At 39.6% G+C, this 22830-nt stretch overlaps 1 protein-coding gene across 7 annotated transcripts in view; it reads right to left on the reverse strand.

The window, feature by feature from the left end:
- ITPR2 (inositol 1,4,5-trisphosphate receptor, type 2) overlaps window positions 1–22830 on the reverse strand; it is a 401602-nt gene that overhangs the window by 310471 nt on the left and 68301 nt on the right. For all 7 annotated transcript variants that reach the window (XM_014544263.1, XM_014544267.1, XM_014544268.1 and 4 more), the window contains 5 exons: window positions 21668–21763; window positions 12423–12467; window positions 5992–6143; window positions 1902–2001; window positions 1216–1376 (listed from right to left, as the gene is read on the reverse strand). In XM_014544263.1, coding sequence (XP_014399749.1) covers window positions 1216–1376; window positions 1902–2001; window positions 5992–6143; window positions 12423–12467; window positions 21668–21763 — 554 coding nt within the window. The remainder of the gene's footprint in view (window positions 1–1215; window positions 1377–1901; window positions 2002–5991; window positions 6144–12422; window positions 12468–21667; window positions 21764–22830) is intronic.

Consider the following 22830-nt stretch of genomic DNA (forward strand, 5'->3'; position numbering starts at 1 on the left):
GTCGGCCTGCAGACTGAAAGGTCCCAGGTTCGATTCCGGTCAAGGGCATGTACCTGGGTTGCGGGCACATCCCCAGTAGGAGATGTGCAGGAGGCAGCTGGTCGATGTTTCTCTCTCATCGATGTTTCTAACTCTCTATCTCTCTCTCCCTTCCTCTCTGTAAAAAATCAATAAAATATATTTTTAAAAAAAAACTATTTTCCAAAGTGCTTATACCAACTATCATTTCACCAACTGTGTATGAGAGTTCCAATGTATGAAGGATTAGATAAAATATATGTATAGTGCCAACATGAGGTAGGGATAAAATAATTAACATCTATCAATATCATTCTCTTTCTCACTTATTTCCAAAACCAGAGTTGAAGAATTAAGGAGCCAGTTTCTCTGAGGGAGTTGTAAGAGCAGAGAGCTACATCATGAAGACTGTTTTCTGGTATTATATATTTGGGGGTTTTTGTTTGTTTGTTTGTGGGGGTTTTTTGTGTGGTATCTGAGCAGAGAACTGTATCTTGAATAAGTAAGAACAACAAAAATACAACTTCTTTTAGAACCTTTAGAAATCCAAAATCGCAAATCAAGTGCAGCAAAAGGTACTGTGAATCTCTTATGAAACATTTAAAAGGAAAGATCAGCCCAGCCAGTGTTGCTCAGTGGTTGAGCATTGACCTATGAACCAGGAGGTCATGATTTGACTCCCAATCAAGGCACATGCCCAGGTTGGAGTGTGCAGGTCGCCGCCAATAGATGATTCTCTCTCATCATTGATGTTTCTATCTCTCTTTCCTTCTCCCTTCCTCTCTGAAATCAATAAAAACTATTTTAAAAAATAAAAGGAAAGGAAATGTTAGAGAGTAATGAAAAACAACTCTTTTCAAGCCAAACTAAAATGGAAAAAGTAAATATTTCACCAGATTTGAATGTCACCATTTTCAGTCACTCACCATGACCTGCTCATCAGAATCAGGTGTGCTGCTATGGAGCGCACTCTGAAGACTGCTTTAGGGTGCTCCCCATAGAGCACAACATATATGAGTTGTGTCTATTAAAATACCATTGTGGTAATGGAACGTTTACCGTCAACGTAAGAGGCCTCTCTTCATCTGTGTCTATAGGAATACTAGTACTGGTTCCCCACGTGTTCACCTGAGGTTTACTGCAGGAGTGGACAACTGAGTCCTGATGATATAAGAGTCATTTTTAAAAGTTACTAACCTCCTTTCATTCTGAGTTATTGTGCCGTTTTCCAGCTTTTTAACCGTGGTCGCCAGCACTTTATTTGCGTCATTGGCAAAATCTAAGTCTCGCACCTCAGACAGCGGGACGGACACAATGGCGAATGCTTCTTTATCTTCTTTTGTTTGGCAAGTTCCAATCTGCAATGTGGTGGGGTTTTGTCCATTCAGATGAGTTGTTTCTTTTTAAACAACCATGCAATGTACTTCAAATACCAATACATCTCAGTACGGTTTAAGAAATGCAAAACAGGAGTAGATCATGCAAACACCTAATTCCCACCCACAACACCTTCTATGAAAGGCGAAAGGAACACAGATGGTCCATGTCCACATCCTGCCTTGTCCCCAAACGCATCCCTATCACACTTGCTCTTTGCTTCCGTTTCAACAGAGAAAGTGCAGTCCTGGAATCTTCTCCCCTTTCTCCAGGCTGCCCCCACCCTTTGGTACCTGTGCCGCATCCTCCTCAGCCTCACAGCCCTGCCAAAGCCAAGCCACTTAGCTCAGCTACCTAAGCAGCTGGCAGACACGAGAGCATGATGAAATGAATTGCAATAATCTCTAATACTGGTGAGGATGGGTTGAAAGAAATATGTCAGTCACCCCTTAATCCTATTCACACAACATTTGACTGAAAATCAAACCATTTTCAGGAACATTTACCTTCAACATAACAGGCCTCTCTTCATCTGTGTCTATAGGGATACTAGTGCTGGTTACCCATGTGTTGGTACATAAATGTCTTAACCGAACGTAGGAGTTCCTAAAAGCAAAATAATATAAAACACAATATAAAGTTAACCCACTTACATATTAACATATTTAACAATTTCATACACAATATGAATACAGATATATTTTAGACTAGTAATTGACTCAAGTATTGATCAGTCTGGTTGAAGGAAAATTTCTGAACTATAGACTCTTTCAATGCATGCAGTATTATTACCTAAGTGTGCCCAGCAGTATCAGAATCACCTGAGAACTTGTTAGAAATGCAAATTCTGAGGCTTCATCCTCATCCACTGACTCAGAAACTCAGAGGGTAAGGCCCAACAATGAGTATTTTAACAGGCTCTCCATGAAATTCTGATAGATGCTAATATGACAAGCATTGATCAAGTAACCAACTCAGTTAAAACTGCTGACAGCAGTCCTTTTTTGGGGGGGGAGGGAAGGGTTAATCCTCACTCGAGGATATTTTTCTATTGATTTTTAGAAAAAGTGAAGGGAGAGGAAAAGACAGAGAGAAACATCAATGTGAGACACATCAGATTGGTTGCCTTCTGCACATGCCACAACCAGGACAGGGATCAAGCCTGCAACCAAGGTATGTGCCCTTGACCTGAATCAAACCCAGACCCTTCAGTCAGCAGGCCAACACTCTATCCACTGAGCCAAACTGGCTAGGACAGTAGTCCTTTCTGTAGTTTAATCATCTGCATGTAAAAGTATACACCGTTGATCTCATTATTCATGGATTCCACACTTGTTTTAAACAGTTCCCAAACACAGTGCGGTTTACTATACCCAAGAGCAAGGTTGTGCTGTGCCTTAAGGAGAAAATACTCCTGTTAGATAAGCTTCATTCAGACATGAGCTGTAGTGCTAACAGCTGTGAGTTCAATGTAAAGGAATCAACAACATAGATTAAATAAGGTGTCTTTAAACAGAAATATACATAAAACAAGGTTATGTGTTCAATGACTGCCAAAAATACTGTGACCAGAGGCTCACAGGAACCTAACTGTGTATTTCCCCGATGAGCAATGGCTCAGTAGTTGCTACTTCAGGGTACTGGGAATAATAAGGATCAACTGTATATGAACTGTGAGAGTGCCTGAGAAAGGACAGCTAGAACTTCTTCCAACTCAAATATCATCCTTGTTAGTGAATCTTCTCTTATCATTTCATGAACATAAATGAGTTGTGTCAATTAAAAGAGTACCATTGTGGTAAGTCCTCTGCTTTCAAGTTCCTGAGAATTTAGTAGGAAATGTAAGACATACATGAGTCATACAACATGAGACAGAAAGCAATAAAAGAAAGTCAACTAAAATGCCAAGGGCCTCAGAGAAAGTAAGAGGTTCATTCAACTTCATGGTTCTGCTCATTCATAAAAGTAAATAAAATAAAGACTGGTTTTCAAAAATCTAAAATAGCAAAATCCAACCATTGTCCAAATCATCAGAAATTTTAAAATAACTGTTTTACCATCTTCTGCACAGATTTACCCAGGAGATGTTATTTGGATTCACTTGTCTTCCCAACTGTCTTTTAAGCATCTGGAAAGTGTGGGCCACATCTTACTCAGCCCTGTGGCTGTTGCCCCTACTCTTACTCCTATACTTGTTCAATAGATGCTATTGAGTCAACCTAGATTGCTGGGTCCCAAACTAAAGATATTACACTTAAGTATAATTTTATATTTTGCAAGAATTATGAAAATGAATAACTCCTTCATTTGCCATGCAAATGTGTTGTTATTAAGGTCTCGATATAATCTGAATGTCTAAAACAGGGGTCCTCAAACTACGGCCACTGTGTGCATAGGAATTTGTTCATAGATTTTTTTTAAACTATAATCCGGCCCTCCAACGGTCTGAGGGACAGTGAACTGGCCCCCTGTTTAAAAAGTTTGAGGACCCCTGGCTAAAACATGAAGGCATTGTAGCACAGTGGTTAAGAATATAGATTTTTTTAGTTCCCACACTTCAGGATCAAATACCTGGGTAATGATTTTAAAAAGTAAAGCCTGCATTCCACAGCCTAAACTCTGGCTGCACTGGTCAGAGCACAGAGAGATCCCAGTGCTACCCAGGTGATTACAATATACAGTCAACTTGAAAAGCCCTGCTCTGTCTCTCTTTCCTTATTTGTAAGTGTGCTGCCAGGATTAAATAAGGACTTGGCAGGGCTTAGCACTTAGAAAGTGCTCAAGAGCTTTAGCATAAGTGTAGTTATTATTAAGTGTTCATTAACATTAGCTTTAATATAATTAATGACAAACGAATCTGTTCATACAAATCTCCGTTCTACACTGAGAAAGGCTTCAAAAGTTCTACTAAATAGTAATAGATGAACGCTTTCAGATAAAGCAAGGCTCAGGGATTTGTCATGGGTCTATGCACTTTATAGTGAGAGCTTTTCATCACTTCCTTAAGCAAACTTTCTTGGTTAGAGTTCAAGAAGGACTCCATTTTGCTTTTAAATGTAAAAGGATGAAAGTCTTATGAGGATTAAGATCCCAATACTGAGAAGAGAAGGCCGGAGGCCTGGGTCAGGTAAAGCCTTCAGAGGGAATCTCTTTACAGGCCAGCAGAACAGGGAAGAGTGAGGTACACCTCGCAGGAAGCCAAGATCTGGCAATATTTCTCCTGAAGGAGAACAACCACGAAAGCCTCTGGGAAGTTCAAGGAGCAGTGTTCCTCAGCAGTGTTAGAACGGCAGCGTTTTACACTCCCTGTCCGCATTTTGTGTAAGTATCATAAGTCTCACCACTGTCATTTGGCCAAGGCCAAGTACAATAATGCTCTATCAAGGACAATTTAGAACCATCCACTAGACATAATAACATGGGCAAGACTCATCTATGCATCTAAAGCAGCGATTTTCAACTGGCGTGCCGCAAGAAATTTTTAAAACATGCAACAGCTGACCTCTTTTCCCTTACACTGTCAAATAGAAAAAATGACAACAGCCAACACAACAATAGCTGTCTAGTGTGAATGAAATCAAATTAGACCTATTTTTCTGTAAGATCAGGAAAAAATATGATATATTTTTTGGTGTGAAACAGAATTTTAGTAATTAGTTTGTGTGCTATGAGATGAAAAAGGTTGTAAATCGCTTATCTAAGGGAGTGCATCATAATATTATTGATGGAAGGTAGACAGGTGTAGGCAAAAGAGGTTTACTAAAGTAATCAAATACAAGCAAAAGAATGTAAGATATTGTCTTACATTAAGTTCTGGCTACCACATTACCAATCCTCCTCTCTCTTCCTCTTGCTCACTTAGGTCCAACTTGTCTCCCAGCTGGCCCTTCAGAATACTTGGTAAATTTCAAGATGTTTCCATTTCATATTCCTGCTGCTTAAAACACTCCTAATATAGAGGACTGATTCCTGAAATCATTCAGATAGTTTCTCAAATGTCCTAAATCAGAGGCCATTTCTGAATACTCATACGTAATAGAACTCTCTCCAAACTCTGCATTTTTTCAAAGCATTTTCATTACCTGACCTTATATTTAATGTTTGTATATCACCTCTCTCCCTCATTTAAATTTAAGTGAATAACCAGTGTGTTCAGTGTTGTCTTCCCAAAGCCAAGTGCAATGCCTAGAATTTAATCGATGTTCAATAAAGATTTGTTGACTGACTAAATGAATGAACGAATTAATGAAAGCTATCTGGGATTTAACATAATAAAAATAAATTATATCAATATTAATAGAAAGCTTCTAGATTATTATTCATTTTAGTAACCAAAATCCATACAAGCAACAATAAATGATTGCTATACATTTTTCAGAATTCCTTTGGTCATGCACATTTTAATTATTTACAAAAATAAAGCAAACTATGTTAACCTACTCACAAAAGAGGCGTGATTTGTTACACACTTGTTCTTCACTTATGCTCTCTCCCTTTATATCACAAAAATTATATAAGATTATGGTTTTAATGTTTTACCTTTCAGTGAACTTATTCAAAGAAACACTATGCCTTAACCATCACTTATTTTCTTACCTAGGAACCAGGCAGTCCGCTCTCTGAAGAGTGGTGGCATCCAGTTCAAAAAGGGACGCAATGTCATTCCCATGTGGGACCGAGACCAAGGTGTACATGATCTTCTCCCCTGCCTGGCGTTTCTTCTTCGACGTTGTAAGATCTCCATCTCTCTGTTGAGTAGAAACAAGACTATTTACTTTCATCAGATTTCTAACTAAACTCTCCAGTTATCTGGGATATAAGGTTTAAATCTGCATGTTATTTCTTCATTGGGTTACAGTGATGTATATTTCACATGAACCAAAAATAGCAGGTCAGGCCAGACAGCCTTTGAGGCAATTATTATCAACAGTGCTAAGCCTCACACTCCTGGAGGGGTGGCAGGATCTGGGAAAATTATCCAGGCACTGAAAGTCACATTAGTTATGTTCCCTTCCTTTACTAAACCTATTTACACAGTAGTAATTTTGACCATTCCACATTTAAAACAAACACAAGGAAGAACTAGTGTGTTGAATCATATAGATATCATAAGTCAAAGAGTAAGCATGACAGTGTTTCAGAGCTCCTGCCTAAATCCAAAACCATAAATGGGACATTAACCTGGAGAGAAGGAGAATCACCCACAACATTCCCATCCAATTCATTGGCTTGTTCCATTAGAACCAAGAACATACTATAATAGCATATGAAGTAAAATAAAGTGAGACCTTCACAAATAAAAGCCTTCATAGTGATGTGACACTCAGTCAATATTTCTAGGTCACCCTTACCATTTTAGCAGGCAACCACACAAGACTGATGATTAGGTATTTCTACTTGAACTTCCCCACGTCCCAATCCTCCGTGGAAGAATTTGAAGCACAAGAAACCAAAACATAATATAAGCGTGGTAATTAAGTACATAAATGTAATTACTTATATATTTTTTTTAAATATATTTTATTGCTTTTTTACAGAGAGGAGGGGAGAGAGATAGAGAGTTAGAAACATTGATGAGAGAGAAACATCGATCAGCTGCTTCCTGCACATTCCCCACTGGGGATTTGCCCGCAACCAAGGCACATGCCCCTGACTGGAATCGAACCTGGGACCCCTCAGTCTGCAGGCCGACTCTCTATCCACTTGAGCAAACGGGTTCGGGCTACTTATACATATTTATTGAAACAAATTAAGTTTTAAAATGAGACACAGAGAGAGAAAGAGAGCACCATTTTGTACCATCACAGGAAGTTGCTCAAAAGGCAAACGAATGCAGTTCATATCCAACCACAAGCATTTGTTTAATGGCTGCTATGACAATGAAATATTACACCTGATCATTGCAAAACATTCATTTGTATTTCCATCCCAAGACTGTGAATAGCATGTTCCTTGCAACCAGAAAACGCTTGCAGTTTCATTCTGATGTCTTCTAAAAATGGTGCACAAGCTGGTAGCACCTCTGAACTGTGAACAGGCAGAGAAACTGCCAGGGTTTTGCTCTGAACCTAGAACTACTCTAAAAAAAAACAGTGTCTATTAAAAACTCCAGAGTCAAGAAAATATTTGTAAATCATATATCTGAAAAGAGAATTATATCCAGAAAATATAAAGAACACTTACAACTCAATTGTAAAAAGACACCCAATTAAAAATTGAGCAAAGGATTTTAATACACATTTCTCCATAGAAGACATACAAATGGACAAAAAGCACATGCGATGATGCTCAGCATCATTACTAATTAGTTAAATGGACTAGGACGGCTATAATCAAAGAGACAGACACTGACTACTATTGGTGAGGATGTAGAGAAATCATAACACTCATGGACCACACAAAAACTTGTACATGAATGTTGGTAGCAGCATCATTTATAACAGCCAAAACATAGAAAGAACCCAAATGTCTATCAAATGGTAGATGGATAAACAAAATGTGGTATATGCACACTGGAATATTATTCGGTCATAAAAAAAGAATGAAATACAGATACATTCTACAACTTACATGAACCTTGAAAACACTGTGCTAAGTGAAAGAAGCCAGACCCAAAAAGCCACATACTGTATGAGTCCATATATGAAGTGTCCAGAATAGGCAACTCCATAGCGACAGTAGATTCATGATTGCCAGGGCCTAAGGGCAAGGAGGAATGTAACAAATATAGCTCTTTGAGGGGATGGTAACTGTCCTCTCACCATTGCCAAGTGTCGATGCAACAAATTAGCATTCCAGGCTTCTTGGAGGAATCCCGTATGTCTAAAAGGAATAAGTGTCATCTAATTTCCTAAGCCCTGCACACCCATCTTACAATTATAATTTAGCTTTTAATATAGATTTTCCTTCAAAGAAAATGCATTAACTGATCCAATGATTTAGATATACCTAGCAATTGAAAGTTGGCATTGTGGTTTATACATCAGTCATCTGTGAGTTCATTTAGCAAGAGCCGATACACATGTATGCACTCCACTTTTTCAAGGCTAATAAAATGAATTTTCTAGACTTATAAAAAGAAAGTGAAAGGGCAAGGGCTACGCCCTCCATCTTACCCCGTATCCTCCATCTTTGGGCAGCCATGTGCTCAGCGGGGCTTCTTCCCGGAAGCCCAAGCCTCTGCTAGCCACACCCAGGATTTTTTTTAAACTAACCAATGACAGCCAAGGGAAGTGCGCGCCATGGAGATGACCACATCCTGTGTAACGAGACACCGACTTGCCCCTGGCCAATCGGCAGGGCCCACAGTCCTCTCTCCTCCCCTTACTATAAAACCTCTCTCCCGAGCTCTCTCGCCCTCTCTCTGCCACTTGGCTTACCGTTGCATCGGGGAGCCGAACTAGTTCGAATAAAAGACTCTCTGCTTTTGCATCGGACTCGGCTGGCTCCCTGGTGTGGTCTAATGGGGATCTTGAAATCTGGGCATAACAAAAGCAGATCCAGGTTCCCAGAGATTGCTCTTCTACCCAATCCTCCTTGGTAACATCCCCAGTGGGGGTCCCAACAAAAGTAGTCAGAGACATATTTTACACTGAACAATAAAAATATTTTCCAAGCATAGAAAAACCTCACTTCTTGGGGCTAATTTAAAAGGTCACTCTGAATTACTCACTATTTAAGACCCAATTTTAATTACATAGGATAAGAGGAATGTACTATTGTACCACTAAATAATTTACTTAGGTCCTTGGAGGAAAAAGCTCTAATGAATAGATAAGTTGCGTTTATAAATAGCCTAATAATTGTTAGTGTGAATAAGAGCTTTTAACCTGTTAAGAAATTTTTAAAGAGTGCTGCATTCTTAAATTTTCTGCTTCCAATATCTTTCACTCTGTGAATCTGCTTAAACTCTCCTTCAGAAACAGTTTGACAGTAAAATTCAAGCCAGCCCCTCAACATTTTTAAAGAGTAAAATATAAATAATGAGCTATAAGTATACAAGTTTTAAACGTATGGCTCAAGCTTCATTGTACAAGAAAATCGGTCTTATATTTCTATAACACAAAGACAGTTCTGCTCAAAATGATGTGCTTGTGGCTTTTGTATATAAACCCACATCATTTTTTGAGTAAGAAAAAGACACAAAAGCACTAGCTCCCCACAGAGAATTACAGAAGCACAATGCCCTCCCTCTTGCATCATGAGGATCCATGAAGGTACAGCCGAGCTTAGACAGGTGTTAAATTTAACATCAGCTGGCTACCCAAAACACTCCATTTAGGGAATGCAGGGCCTCAGAATATTAACCTCGTCTGCTGGGCTCTTATAAAACTAGCATTTTCACTTGGAAGAGAAGGCATGCAGCCTCCCGGGTTATAGGAGGTGAAAATCCCTTATGAAAATCAGGCCCAGGAAACTCATGGCCTGCCTGGCTCCCCTGCCTGTCCTGGGACCGCTGGTGGCAGCACAGCAGTTAGCCTCCTGTAACACCTTCTCTGTTGACTCATTTGTGAGTCATCGGATTGTTAGCAGAGACATCACGTTGCAATTCTGCTGTCAGGAGCCAGAGACATTCTGTAAGAAACAATGTATGCGTTTGCAGGGCTGATTCAGACCTGTGTGAGGCCACAGCAGCATAATGATGTGCAGGCATCTGTGTTTCTGTTCAGACCCTCGGGGGGCTCTGCCTGCTGACTTTATGTAACAGACACAATCCTGCCATTTAAAGCTGCAGACACTTCTTTTGCCATGGTTCCTCAACAATCTGTTATTCTCAAACTAAACCCTAGTAGGACCCCTTTTTCTTTTCCTTATCACACTACCACTGATGAATATACAGTAAAACTCAAGGAAATGTGGTGGTCTTCTTTCAGAATCTGGTACCCACCAACCCACCCACCCCACCCCCCAAAAAAAAAATTCTACAGAATAGGATTTTCAAGTATATTTCAGGAAAGTTTCATAGTTCCTAGAACATTTTTGTTTCTGTATGTTTATACACAAAGACTGATGATTTTCACCCTAACCAGTTTGGCTCAATGGATAGAGCTTTGGCCCATGGACTGAAGGGGTCCAGGTTCGATTCCGGTCAAAGGCATGCACCGTGGTTGTGGGCTCGATCCCCAGTAGGGGGTGTGCAGGAGGCAGCTGATCGATGTTTCTCTCTCATCGATGTTTCTAACTCTTTATCCCTCTCCCTTCCTCTCTGTAAAATCAATAAAAATATATTTTTTAAAAAAGACTGATGGTTCTCAACAGGAAGAAGTCTGGCCCCCAAGAGGGCATTTGGCAATTTCCAGATACACTTAGAGTTCTGCAGCTTGGGATAGGGGGAGCCCCTGCTGGCATCCAGTGAGTATAGAGCCCATGGAGGCTGCTGAACATCCCACAATGCAAAGGAAAGCCCCCCAGGACAAAGAATCATCGGACCTAAGACATCAGTATTGCTGAGATCAAGAATCCTCAGCACAGACAAAAGACACTCCCTTGAAAACATCAGATCACATCCCACATAAATATGGTCATGTTCAAACGTGCGGTGCCACTCCCCAAAAACCCCCTTCAAGGAGCCATTTGAAGGGATGAGCGGCCTTTCAAGGAGAAGAAACGAATGACTGTCAGGTTCCCGGCCGGGCTTGACACAGCTCCAGTGTTTACAGAGTCCCTGTGGATGCCACACATTTGTAAGATTGGAAATAATAGGCTCTTTTGTAGAATAAATACAGCAATTTGGGTCTTAATGGGAGCTCTGACACACACCACCTCATTTCAGCAGCACCATGCATTAACCTTTGACACTTCAAACATGGAAGGCAGCGTTTTGAAACAGGTTGATAAATTACAGGAAAATATTAACTGGATATTAAACAGACAACACAGGGAAAATTAGGAAAGAAAATAATTAGCACGGCCACAGTGAACCCAGGCATACTGGAGCCCAGATCTGAGGTGAGAGAGAATTCTGTTCTGCTTTGGGAAATTGGTTTCATTTTTCATGGGTGAAACTCGAACTGCTCCTTTGGTTTCTTTTTTTACATAGAAACGTAATTATTGCTAGGTGGTAAATGGTCTATAAAATGAGGAGCCATATTGTTAGCTTTATTGTTCCATATTCTAGCTGGGGATTTTGGGAGAGGAAAAGAATAGAATGAGATGCCTCCATTTGGATGTGTCTCTGAGATGACAGATGACATCCAGTCATAAAGTCTCACAGCAAAGGCAGAACCACCTGTGTGACCTGCAATTAAAGTATTGTTCAAACAAAAGAGTGCTCTTTCTCACCTTTAGAGGTGAATAAAGAAATTATATTCCAGAATCAAAAGGGAAAAAAATCTATCATGTCTAAGTAAAAGCTTAACTAACACAAAGAGTAAACTTCATCATGGATTTATTACTTATATTCTTTATGCTGCTCCATAAACCTTCATACGCTCTATTCTCCCACTCAGCTCTGGCCAGAATTATTAGCAGTACCACCAAATAGTATGTAGCTGAAAGGAGATGAGCTCAGAAATTCAATTCAATTCAATTGCACTATTTGAAGCTTTGATATGATGCCCTTTGAGTAACACACTTTAGAATATCAGAAAAATTAGTCATCTAGTTATTTGATGCTTCAATGTCCCCCTGTAAGTAGAACCCAGATTACCCCGAATAAAAAAAAGATAGGCCTACTGTCCTATTTAAATATGATGCCATAATTCCATTTCTCCTGCCTAATTTCTTTTCACTTCTGAAAACTAAATCGAGACCCACCATCTCTCTCAGATGCTAGCTGCCTTCAGCGTTCAATCACAAATGGCCTTCAAGTTGCTAGAAATCTCCCTAAAAATCCACCGGTAGACACCTTATAACCTAAGCCACATCGTTCATCTTTTCCCTTTTAGCTTTGATCCACAGCCTCTACTCAGAGACTCTCCCTCAGAGACCCTAGTCTTGAAATTTCCTATTAACTTTTCAATTTGTTCACATAAAATATAAACAATATATCTTGGATTTGTTTGGAGGGGGGGGGCAACTCTACTCACCACATTCTTTCCTTCATTTTGGGCATCTCGATAATCAGGATTAAGCTAAAAAACAAACAAAAAAAGCTAGTTTTAACTGCTATTAAAAGCACATTAACAAGATCAATGATCTTTAATTCAGTTCACTATTGTACCCTTAACTAAGTATAATATGAAAAGAAGCTAAGAAAGAAACCATTAGCCGGAGCTCCAGTGGCGCAATCAGTTAGCACGCGGTACTTATAAGAAACCATTAGCAAATATTACAATTTAAAACCTCACCTTCAAACTTTAGCAGAAGGAGACAGGAGCTAAACTGCCAGGTGTATGGGCTTTATTTATTAAGAAGAGCTGACATCTTTGAACTGGTGAGAGCTGACAATCCCACCTCCTCTGAGGAAGCATTCAAGAGAGTTCATTTTACACACCACAAATTCTACCAATAACTGACTAATAACTCAGACACCAGTTTTTAAAAATACAGCAAAGGAAAGTTTTAACCATGAGTCAAGATCATGCTCCACACGCTATACACACAAGAAAAGGAAATTGAGCAAAAGGGGAGAAATATATCAGACATGTGGGCTAACAATGCATGAGGACTTTTGAAACAAACAAACAGTGTATGTCTGTGGGCTTGGACTGTGGAGTTTAGTGTCATTCCAATAAGAAGGATGAATTCTGCACATGTGTTGTCTCTCAGGCTGCAATGTGTTCTTTTAATAATTAATAAAGGGTTGCTTCAGTGAATTTATTAAAGTGATAATAATAGTGAGGATGAGGAGAAGGTTGAGGAGGAAAAAGAGAAGCCACCCAAATAAATCTCTGGCTATATAAATTCACCAATATTAACTAAAGGCCAAATAAATATATGCTTCAATGTATGTTGTAATTATACTGTTGCTTTCCTTCTCTAAATAATATGAGCAGTAATTATTAACATAAGTAAACTAAGGATAAACTGAAAAAAATGTATTTCCAGAAAAGAAGATAAAAGACATGGTCATATGGAGATTCCTGAATATTTTACTACTTTAAAGAAAATATTTCCTTATGTTAACAATAAATTATAAATCTGGCATTGGAGAGAAAGACCTAATATGCTATCCAATCATTTATCCAATAAATATTAATAGAGCATCTATGATGGGTAAAGTACAGTGGCATATGGTATTTTAGGAAAAACAAAGAGAATATGGTCCCTGACCATAAGACCATACAATCTAGGAGGAGAAATAAGACATAAATACAGTTAGCCTAAATACAAAATAGAATGTGGCAAGAGATATAAGAGAGGAATGAATAATTTATAAATAATATAGGTCAGAATAAGGAGGAATCTGTGGTTGGAAAATTTATTCAAGAATAAATGCATGTCCTGGCCGGTGGTTCAATGGTTAGAGCATCAGCCTGTGCATCAAAGGGTCTCCAGTTGGATTCCCAGTCAAGAGCACATACCTGGATTGCAGGTTCAATCACAGGCCCCTGTCAGGGCGAATGTGGGAGGCAACCAATCTATCTGTCTCTTTCACATCTCCCCTTCTCTTTGTTTCTCTCTCTCTCTCTCTCTCTCTCTCTCTCTCTCTCTTTCTCTTCCCTTTCTCTCTCTTCCTTCCTCTCTTTAAAATCAAATTTAAAAAAAACAGACTACATTCATGGAGAAGGTAGCATTTGAGAAAAGCCTTGAAGGATGGGCAGAACTGTAACTGGCAAAGAAGGAAAGAAGGAGTGAAGCAAACAGGCAGTGCAAGGGAGTGAGTGCCATGTACGTGAGAAGATGAGATTTGCTCAGAGAAGACCCATAAATGTCACTTAAGCAATACTTTTTTATGCTTTTAAAGGTTACTCCTTCCTCCTTATAATTATCCTATTAGAAATGATTCTTAACCCCACTTTACAGAGGAGGCCCTGGGATACATCAAGGGAAGTACTTGGGTAAAGTCTCACTGCTAGTGAGTGGCAGAGTGATTTGGAAGCACTGGTCTGAAGGTCCCAAGGCTACATCTTTTAGTTCCAACAGCGTGACTCCCTTCCTGCCTCCTAAGGAGGAGTGGTGTGGCCCAAGGTGGGAAGGAAGACCAGCACAGACCAGTGGGGACTGGAAGCCACAGGCTAACAGGTTTGCATCTTCAAAAACAATTCTGAATATCCTTGGGAAGGCATTTGCAGAAACAAGACATTAAACATCCTCAACTGGCCATGGAGACAAAGGATGAAAGAGTCAAAGTAGCCAAGGCTGGAGTAAAAGGTGGTAGAGAGCCAACAAAAATATCAGTGCTGACATGGGAAGGAGAACACAGACACAGAAGATTTTACAGAGACAGTCAGTAGAACCTAAAAGTGTAAACTGAGAAAGAAAAATATGTTCATCATGACTCTCAAGTTTGTAACCCTGAACTAAGAAAATTCACCACTTGCAGGGATATAATTCAATCTTAGTTTCAATGGCAGTGGGACATCTGAGATCAAATTAATGGACCACTAAAGCCATGAGAGTGAGTGACATCAAGAGAATACACAGAACAAATACCCACTGCTAACCTCTGAAGGGAGTTCTCATTTAAATGGCCAAAGAGGACTAAAAAAAAAGTCACGTAGAGAATGTCACGTCAGTATAGAAAAGTGGCAGTGAGAGAGTATAGGAACACCTAGGCAGTGAAAGTCATGGTCATACCACAATCAAATGAAAGACAACTGCAACTTCCATCTAACACAGTGATTCCCAAAGTGGGCGCTACCGCCCCCTGGTGGGCGCTGCAGCGATCCAGGGGGGCGGTGATGGCCACAGGTGCATTTGGGGGCATATATCTTTCTGTTTAATTGCTATTAAAATTTTTAAAAAATTAATTTCCAGGGGGCGCTGAGTAATATTTTTTCTGGAAAGGGAGCGGTAGGCCAAATAAGTTTGGGAACCACTGATCTAACACAATAGCAAGAAACAGACCGAAAGCATGTAAGCTCAAAAGGAAAATGTTACTTTTTAATAATAAAATGTTATTTATTCTATTACTCTTATACATGACAGTAAAGTCATTAAGTTATCATGTGTGTATTTTTAAATGTTCCTATATGTATATTCCTCTTTCTAATTACTGGCCTTTCAGAGCCAATCTATTATTCTGATTCATAAGTCTAAACAAAGAAGAGAAGAATAACATTTACTAAATGCTTATATGTGCCAGGCACAATTTATATTTTGATATATAATTTTACTTGATATATAATATATAATATCTGCTATATAAATATTTGTGTATATAGGATCAGGTATGTATGTTCTATTGTCTTTATGTATATATACATACCCATATACATACATACAAACCCTGCTCTCCAGGTAAACTTAGGGATATTTAAAACTACAGCCCTAATATTGATAAGATCCTATGCCAATGTACAGGATCTTGAATACTGTCTTAACTAATTAATTAAATCCAAAGGCCATTGCATATTTAGGAAATAAGTATTTACTGCCATCTGGTGGAAGTTTTGCCTACCTACAAACAAATAAGTTAAAAAGGAAATATAAAATCTTTAACCAGTAAAATTACTTTGCACTACTCAAATCTACCCTGCTTTAGTAATATTCAAAGAAAGAAAAGGTAGAAAGCAGCAGATCAGAAATTGTGATGCCTGATTTATAATTCTTCCCACTATTTATGATAAGGGAGCCTCACCCTTATCATATTCAAAATATAATAAAATTGCTTTCTCCCCCAGAGATATAGCTGTTAACTCTCCTGTACCAATAGATGACAAGAGTAAAAGATCTATGGCAAACTGGCGACGAGTGTGCTGACAACTGACAATTGTGCTGTGTATGTCTGTCTTCCTCACCCTCATGTCACCTAATGACATGAATGGCCGACAGAAACTGATATTATAGGGAAAGAACTGAACCATAATGCAGTACCTGGTGAAGTCACAAATATATTATCTCATTCATAATTAAATACTTTATTCCACATTTTGTCCATGGCTTTATAGCATTGTGTATTTCTCCGAAACGAATCTTGAATTTTATAAAGCAATACTGTTGGAATCTCTAAATTGAATAAGGGTCCATTTCTAAACCCCGACTTACTTTAGTATCTATGATATTGTGAATTATAATAAAAAATATATATATTTGGTCTTCAGCTCCTTTCCTAGCACAGAGCTTCTAAAACCCTTGGAATTTCCTAGGTTGTGAGAGAGATAAAGGTGTCTTTTGTAACATTAAAAAGATGATTTTGGAATGCCCCTAGGTAACCTAAGGATGGAGGCTATGATTGCAGGGTTGGGACTTTACAAGGCAGGATGGTGACTTGTTCACCAATGGCCAATGATTTAATCAATCATCCTATATAATAAAAGCGTAACATGCAAATGGACCGAATGGTGGAACGACTGGTTGGCAGGGGGCGGGGCCAGCGAGCAAGTGGCACCAGGCCAGCCAAGGTATGTGCCAGCGGGCAGAGGGAGGGGATGGCAATAGGGTGGAGGGGCGGTGACCAGCAGTGGGGCAATGGGGGCCAGCACTATATCCTGATCAGCCCGCCAGTCACCTCCCACAGAGGGAGGCCAGACTGCAGCTTAGGCCCACTCCCCAGGGGGGTAGCCATCAGTTGGACATCTTCTGAGGGCTCCCAAACTGCAAGAGGGTGCAGGCCGAGCTGAGGGACCCCCCCCCCCACAGTGCACATATTTTCGTGCACCAGGCCTCTAGTAACTATATAATGAAGCCTCCATAAAAATTCAAGAAGACAGGGCTCATCTTCTGACTGGCTTATTTTGCTTAGCATAATACTCTCCAGGTCTCTCCATGCTGTCTCAAGGGTAAGAGATCCTTCTGTTTTCTCTTTCTTCCCCTTTTTTAAAAATCTTTATTGTTGAAAGTATTACATATGTCCCCTTTTTTCCCCCACCTACCCTCCAGCCCACCATTACCCCCTGCCCCAGGCCCTCACCACCCCACTGTCTGCATCCATGACTTATGCATGTATGCATACAAAATCTTTGGTTAATTACTCTGTTCTATGCTTCCATGTCTCTGGATCCACTTTATTCATCAGTTTATTTTGTTACTTAGATTCCACATGTGAGTGAGATCATGTGATACTTGTCTTTCTCTGACTGGCTTTTTCACTTAGCATGATACTTGCCAGGTCCTTCCATGCTGTCTCAAAGGTTAAGAAGTTCTTCTTTTTTACAGCTGCATAGTATTCCATGATGTAAATGTACTACAGCTTTCTTATCCACTCATCTACTGATGAGCCCTTGGGCAGTTTCCAAATCTTAGCTATTGTAAATTGTGCTGCTATGAACATAGGGGCACATACATTCTTTGTGATTAGTGTTTCAGGTTTCTTGGGATATATTCCTAGTTCCTCTTTAGACACCGATTTATTTGAAACACAGTTCTTTAAAGATAAAACCCATTCTCCTTAGCTTAGTATGTGTGGCCTGAAAAAGGCAGCTGCCCTACATTTGGCCCTACCCCTCTCCTGCAACCTTCTACCGCCACACCCTATGGGTGATATATGTACCACTTCTATGCAACTAGTTTGTACAATACCCCAGGCCTCCTTCCTGTGGAAAAGCTGTCCCCACTGCCTGAGCACACTCTCTCTTTCCCACCTGCCTTCCTCTTCCATCGGGCAGGTCTTCCTCTGGCCTCCTCACCCTTCCTTGTATCTCCCTGGCACCTTTACCAAAGGTGTGTTGCACTTTAGTGTTTTCTCATAAGCCCGCCACGATCCAATTTGCTACAATACATTTATCTCATGGTACTGAGAGCTCTCAAGGGTGGAAATTAGATTTTTCTAATGACATCACTGGTATCTACCAAATGTTTACAAATAGCTGTCCAATCCCAACCCCCAGGGTAGCTACCAGGATCAACTTCAAACTTCACTCCTATTACTAATTAGATCCCATTCAAGCACTTCCTTTCAAAACCTACAAAGGGTTTGTCACTCAGTAATTCTGGTTGGAACCCCTTTCTTTCAGCTGCCCTCTCTTTTTACATTGTCTACACAGGATTTAGACATTCCACATCTCTATCTGTCTCCTTGGCAATGTCAACAAGGATTTTCCTTTTATTTCTCTGCCAACCTGGGTCAATTGCTTTCTTTGAGAACCATGGAAAAGTTCACCCCAAGCAAGAGCCTTCTTTAGTTAATCTCACACGAACCTGACTCTACCTGCGCACACACACATAATCAGCCCTCCACGACCTTGCCTGCTGATAATCCTGTGTCATCTATTATGTGCTGCTTTCTAAACGAGAAGGTTCAGAAAGGGCAAGGACTGAGTCCTCTGTTTCCTGCTCTACCTGCAGTATTCTCTATCGTGCTGTGCAGTTATCAAGCATCTGAGAAACATCATATTAAAGCAGGTATGAAATCTTAAAGATGACGTTTGCTGTTTTATAAATTCCAAAACAATTACTCACAACTCCAGCATTTTCAGCATCGCAACATGTGTGTCTTGTTTTTTAAGTAGTACCTAGATATTGAAATAAAACTGAAAAATAAAAGCCATGGAGCTTTTTCTCTCTTATAATAAAACAAATGCTTCTAGGATGTTTCAACTCAAAATGTTGGGAACTCCCCACCCCACCTCAATGACATGAACAATGCTTTGCAATTAAAGATCTGGGCATCTTTAAAAAGCAAAAGGGTAATCATTGTTTTTCAACTGTCACAGGCTAGTGTCCACCTATTGTTGAAAATCAGTGTTTTATCAAGCGACAGTGACTACAATCGCTGTGACTTTGCCACACCCCTGGACACTTTCCCACCAGCAGCACAAGCATCTGAGGTAGGACTTGTCTGGACAGAGCCGACATGTGAAGTATAAAACCCCAACTAATGGATGTCAGTATTGTGAAACTAAGACTTTTTTTTTTTTGATACTACAATACTACACAGAATCACCCAATCTGTTATACTAGTTAAAATCAGTAGAAAATAGATTCCTAGCTTTCAATTTTCAGATATGTATTAATGCTTAATTATCCTTCTCTCATTTTGCCATAAAAAAGATGTTATCTAAAGTATTAAAGATGACAGAAGAGATCCTACAAACACATCAGACTCTTTAATGAACAAAATAACATCTGACATTTAAAGTCGTGTTCTCTAGAAATACAATGAAAAGATGATCTTTCAAGTTCTTGTACAGGTATGAGCTGCTTTCTACTTTTCAGTGTTTAATGAGTTCACTTATGTACTGAGGTCATGGATCTTCATTAAAGTTAATAAACAATTTTATTCTTAACAATCCAATCATTTGAATGTATCAAATGACACAAGTTTTAATTACAGAAATTAATGAGGAAAACTAACAATGTGTAATTATATCATTTTTGTAGACAACATCCGTAGCTAAAACAGCCATTGATTGGAAAGTGAATTAAGAAAAAGAACCACAAACATAAAAGCCAAAGTAATTTTAATCGTAGTTTATGAGACATCTAGTAGACTTTGATAATTCTTATTCTAGATGAAAATTTTCTACCCGACTACTTAATTTTACTTCAAACAGTTACTTTTCAAAAAACTTCAAAACATCTCTGGTATAAGGAGCCCATAAATTGCAAAACTATATTTCATTCAGCTGAAGGGATTCATAAATAATGAGTCAGTTATTTATAAAATAAGAAGAATCCTTATTTATCACAGAATAAAATGAATCATGCCGCTTATCTTGAGCCACACACTCACTGTGCCAAACACTTTACCTCATTCAATTCTCTTAGTAATCTTATTATATAAATATTTTGATTATCCCCCTTTCACCAGAGGATATTGAAGCTTAGAGAGATTAATTTGCCCAAATGTGATTCCAAATGCTTCTCAGATACAAATCCCTATATTCTCCTTCCCATTATAGAAGGCTGAATAACTTCTTTACACTTCTTCATTCATTCCAAATATATTCATCAAATAACTTCTAGGCACTGTCCTAGGTGCAGGGGAAACAGTGGTGATGTTAAGAAAATTCCCTGCCTTAATAGAACATACATTCTGATAGAGAAATAGGTATGTATAGGTATATATAATATAAAATGCACAATAAATCAGATGGTAGTAAGCACAGATTAACAGGATGGAGAGGGCCATGGGGGTGGGTGCCAGTTTAGACAGAGGATCAGCATGTTTATGGAAACGTCCTGTTTCCCACACCTTTTTCTCATCAGTTCTCCATCCCCACTTCCTTACCCTCCCTCACATCCAAACCCCAAAGTTAGATAAGTAATACCAAAAACTCCAAGACCAATTCTGGTTATAAATCCCAGAAGAAACAAAGTTGAAAAACAGAAAGAGAGTTGAGGAGAATAGAATTAAAGGATCTTTTCATACATCTAAAAAAAACACAGTATTTTCAAAATTATTTTCAAGTTAGATAACCAAATTTTAATCAAATCATTTCTAAAACATCTATGCTTTTACTTCTATCCACCCTTCATACCTATCTGATTGTCAACATGCTTTTAGCGGAGAAAGAAAAGAGCTTACATGTTTTTACCATATTTATTGACAGTTCTCGGACAATTCTATGTCTGAGGAAGAAAACCCTTTCCTCTCCAGTGGTATCAACAATGAAAGCCACCCAACAGTGAAACAGTGGCCACTGGAGATGAACCTGAAACTATCCAGGCTATACAACAATGAGCTCATCACCTCTCCAATGCAGACATTCTGAAAGAGTGAAGCTCCATGGGAAATTTTAGGACCAATCACATGAATATGCAAATCAGATACCCCATTCCACTTGACCTTCCAGTAAACCGACCCCCAGGGTTCTGCTGCTGTTTAATATTTTTATTACTGACACTATTACAGATGTCCTCCATTGTTTCCCCTTTACTCACCTCAGGCCAGCCCCAGGCCCCATTCCCCCTCCCTGTGGCCATCACCACACTGTTATTTGCATCCATGGGTTATGCATATATGTTCTTTGCCTAATCTCTTCACCTTCTTTCATCCAGTTCCCCCCGCCCCCTTCCCTCTGACATATGCCAGTCTGTTCCATGTATCCATGCCTCTGATTCTATGTTGTTTAATTTTAAGACAAAGATTATTTTAAGGCTTCAGTTAATATTCACATTTGAAGAAAAATGGATCCGTCAACCCAGAACACGATAGGCAGTAATGAAACGTGTATAATGTCCTAATTTGGACTTGCTCCTGCAAATATAATGTACTTTAGAAAACCTAACTGCCTAGTTCTCTATTTCAGAACCAGAGATTCCATAGCACGACATCCATCAGTCTTACCTCTGCCGCCAAGTAGTTCCCAGTTGCAAGATGTTTAAATCTGAACAAGCTGTTCCACTGTCCCGCACCCCCACGGCATGGGTCGTGATGAACCACCTACAGACAAAAAGAGCAGGGACAATAATGGCTAAAACATATTCATGGGCCTGGCAAGCAAATGCCAACAGTTTACCCAGGGTGCCCGCCTGTTGACTAACTCCTCAAATCTAATATGTGTTTTCGTGAGAGGACAACAGGGCAGAAAAATAAAAGTCCCCATAAATGAGCAAAGGACATAACAGTGAACTCACTGTACACGCATGATACTATGCTTTATGTCTGCAAATACAGCTTCACTCCAAAGACATGTTCCCAGGCCAAACTGGAAATATAGTAGGGTTCCCCCCATTTGTTATTTAAGCATTCATTCAACAAACAGTATGAAAAAACCTGCAAGGTGCCAGGTGGTCTTCTAGACAATAGGGACACAGCAATGAACAAGACTAGAGCTTTCAATGAGTAAGATTTGAGGAACCAGGGGAAGCTACTTTAGATATGACAATCAGCATGGACATCCGCCTATGACAAGACACACAGCATGAGGAGGTGATGTGTGAGCCGAAACCCAGAGGATAAGAATGAGACAGTCATGCAGAGAGATCGGAAGAGCTCATTCCAGGCAGAGAGAACCACAAATGCCCAGGCCCGGAGGTCTGGACTGACTAAACTCTTGGCCCTTTCCATGTGTGCTTATGGCGAGCACCATGTCCTTTGATGCCTGTCCTTGGAACTGGCCTTGCCCCAAATGCTGAGCCACTAGGCTCATTGAGAATAAAAGCAGAAGATCTGAAACAGGTGGTAATGACCGGTTTGGTGCAGTAGCAAGACTCAGGCTTTACAGCCTGAAGATGACTGTGTTTGAGTCCCGGCCCAGCCAGTTACTATGGTATGATTGCAGTGAGTAATTTAACATCTTCAAGCCTGTTTCTTCATATATAAAGTGGGTTTGATTCATAGGATTGTTTTGGAGATAAATATCATAAGACATTCCAGAGCGCTAGGAGTACTTTTCATCCTTCTCCCTCAACAGGTTAGCTTCTTTTTATTAATACTGACCACTCTTGAACTCCTGCCTAGCCTCAAGTTCTATATGTGTGTGTATGTGTGTGTGTGTGTGTGTGTGT

The sequence above is a fragment of the Myotis brandtii genome, unplaced genomic scaffold (assembly GCF_000412655.1).
Source record: "Myotis brandtii unplaced genomic scaffold, ASM41265v1 scaffold358, whole genome shotgun sequence".
In the NCBI taxonomy this organism is placed as follows: domain Eukaryota; kingdom Metazoa; phylum Chordata; class Mammalia; order Chiroptera; family Vespertilionidae; genus Myotis; species Myotis brandtii.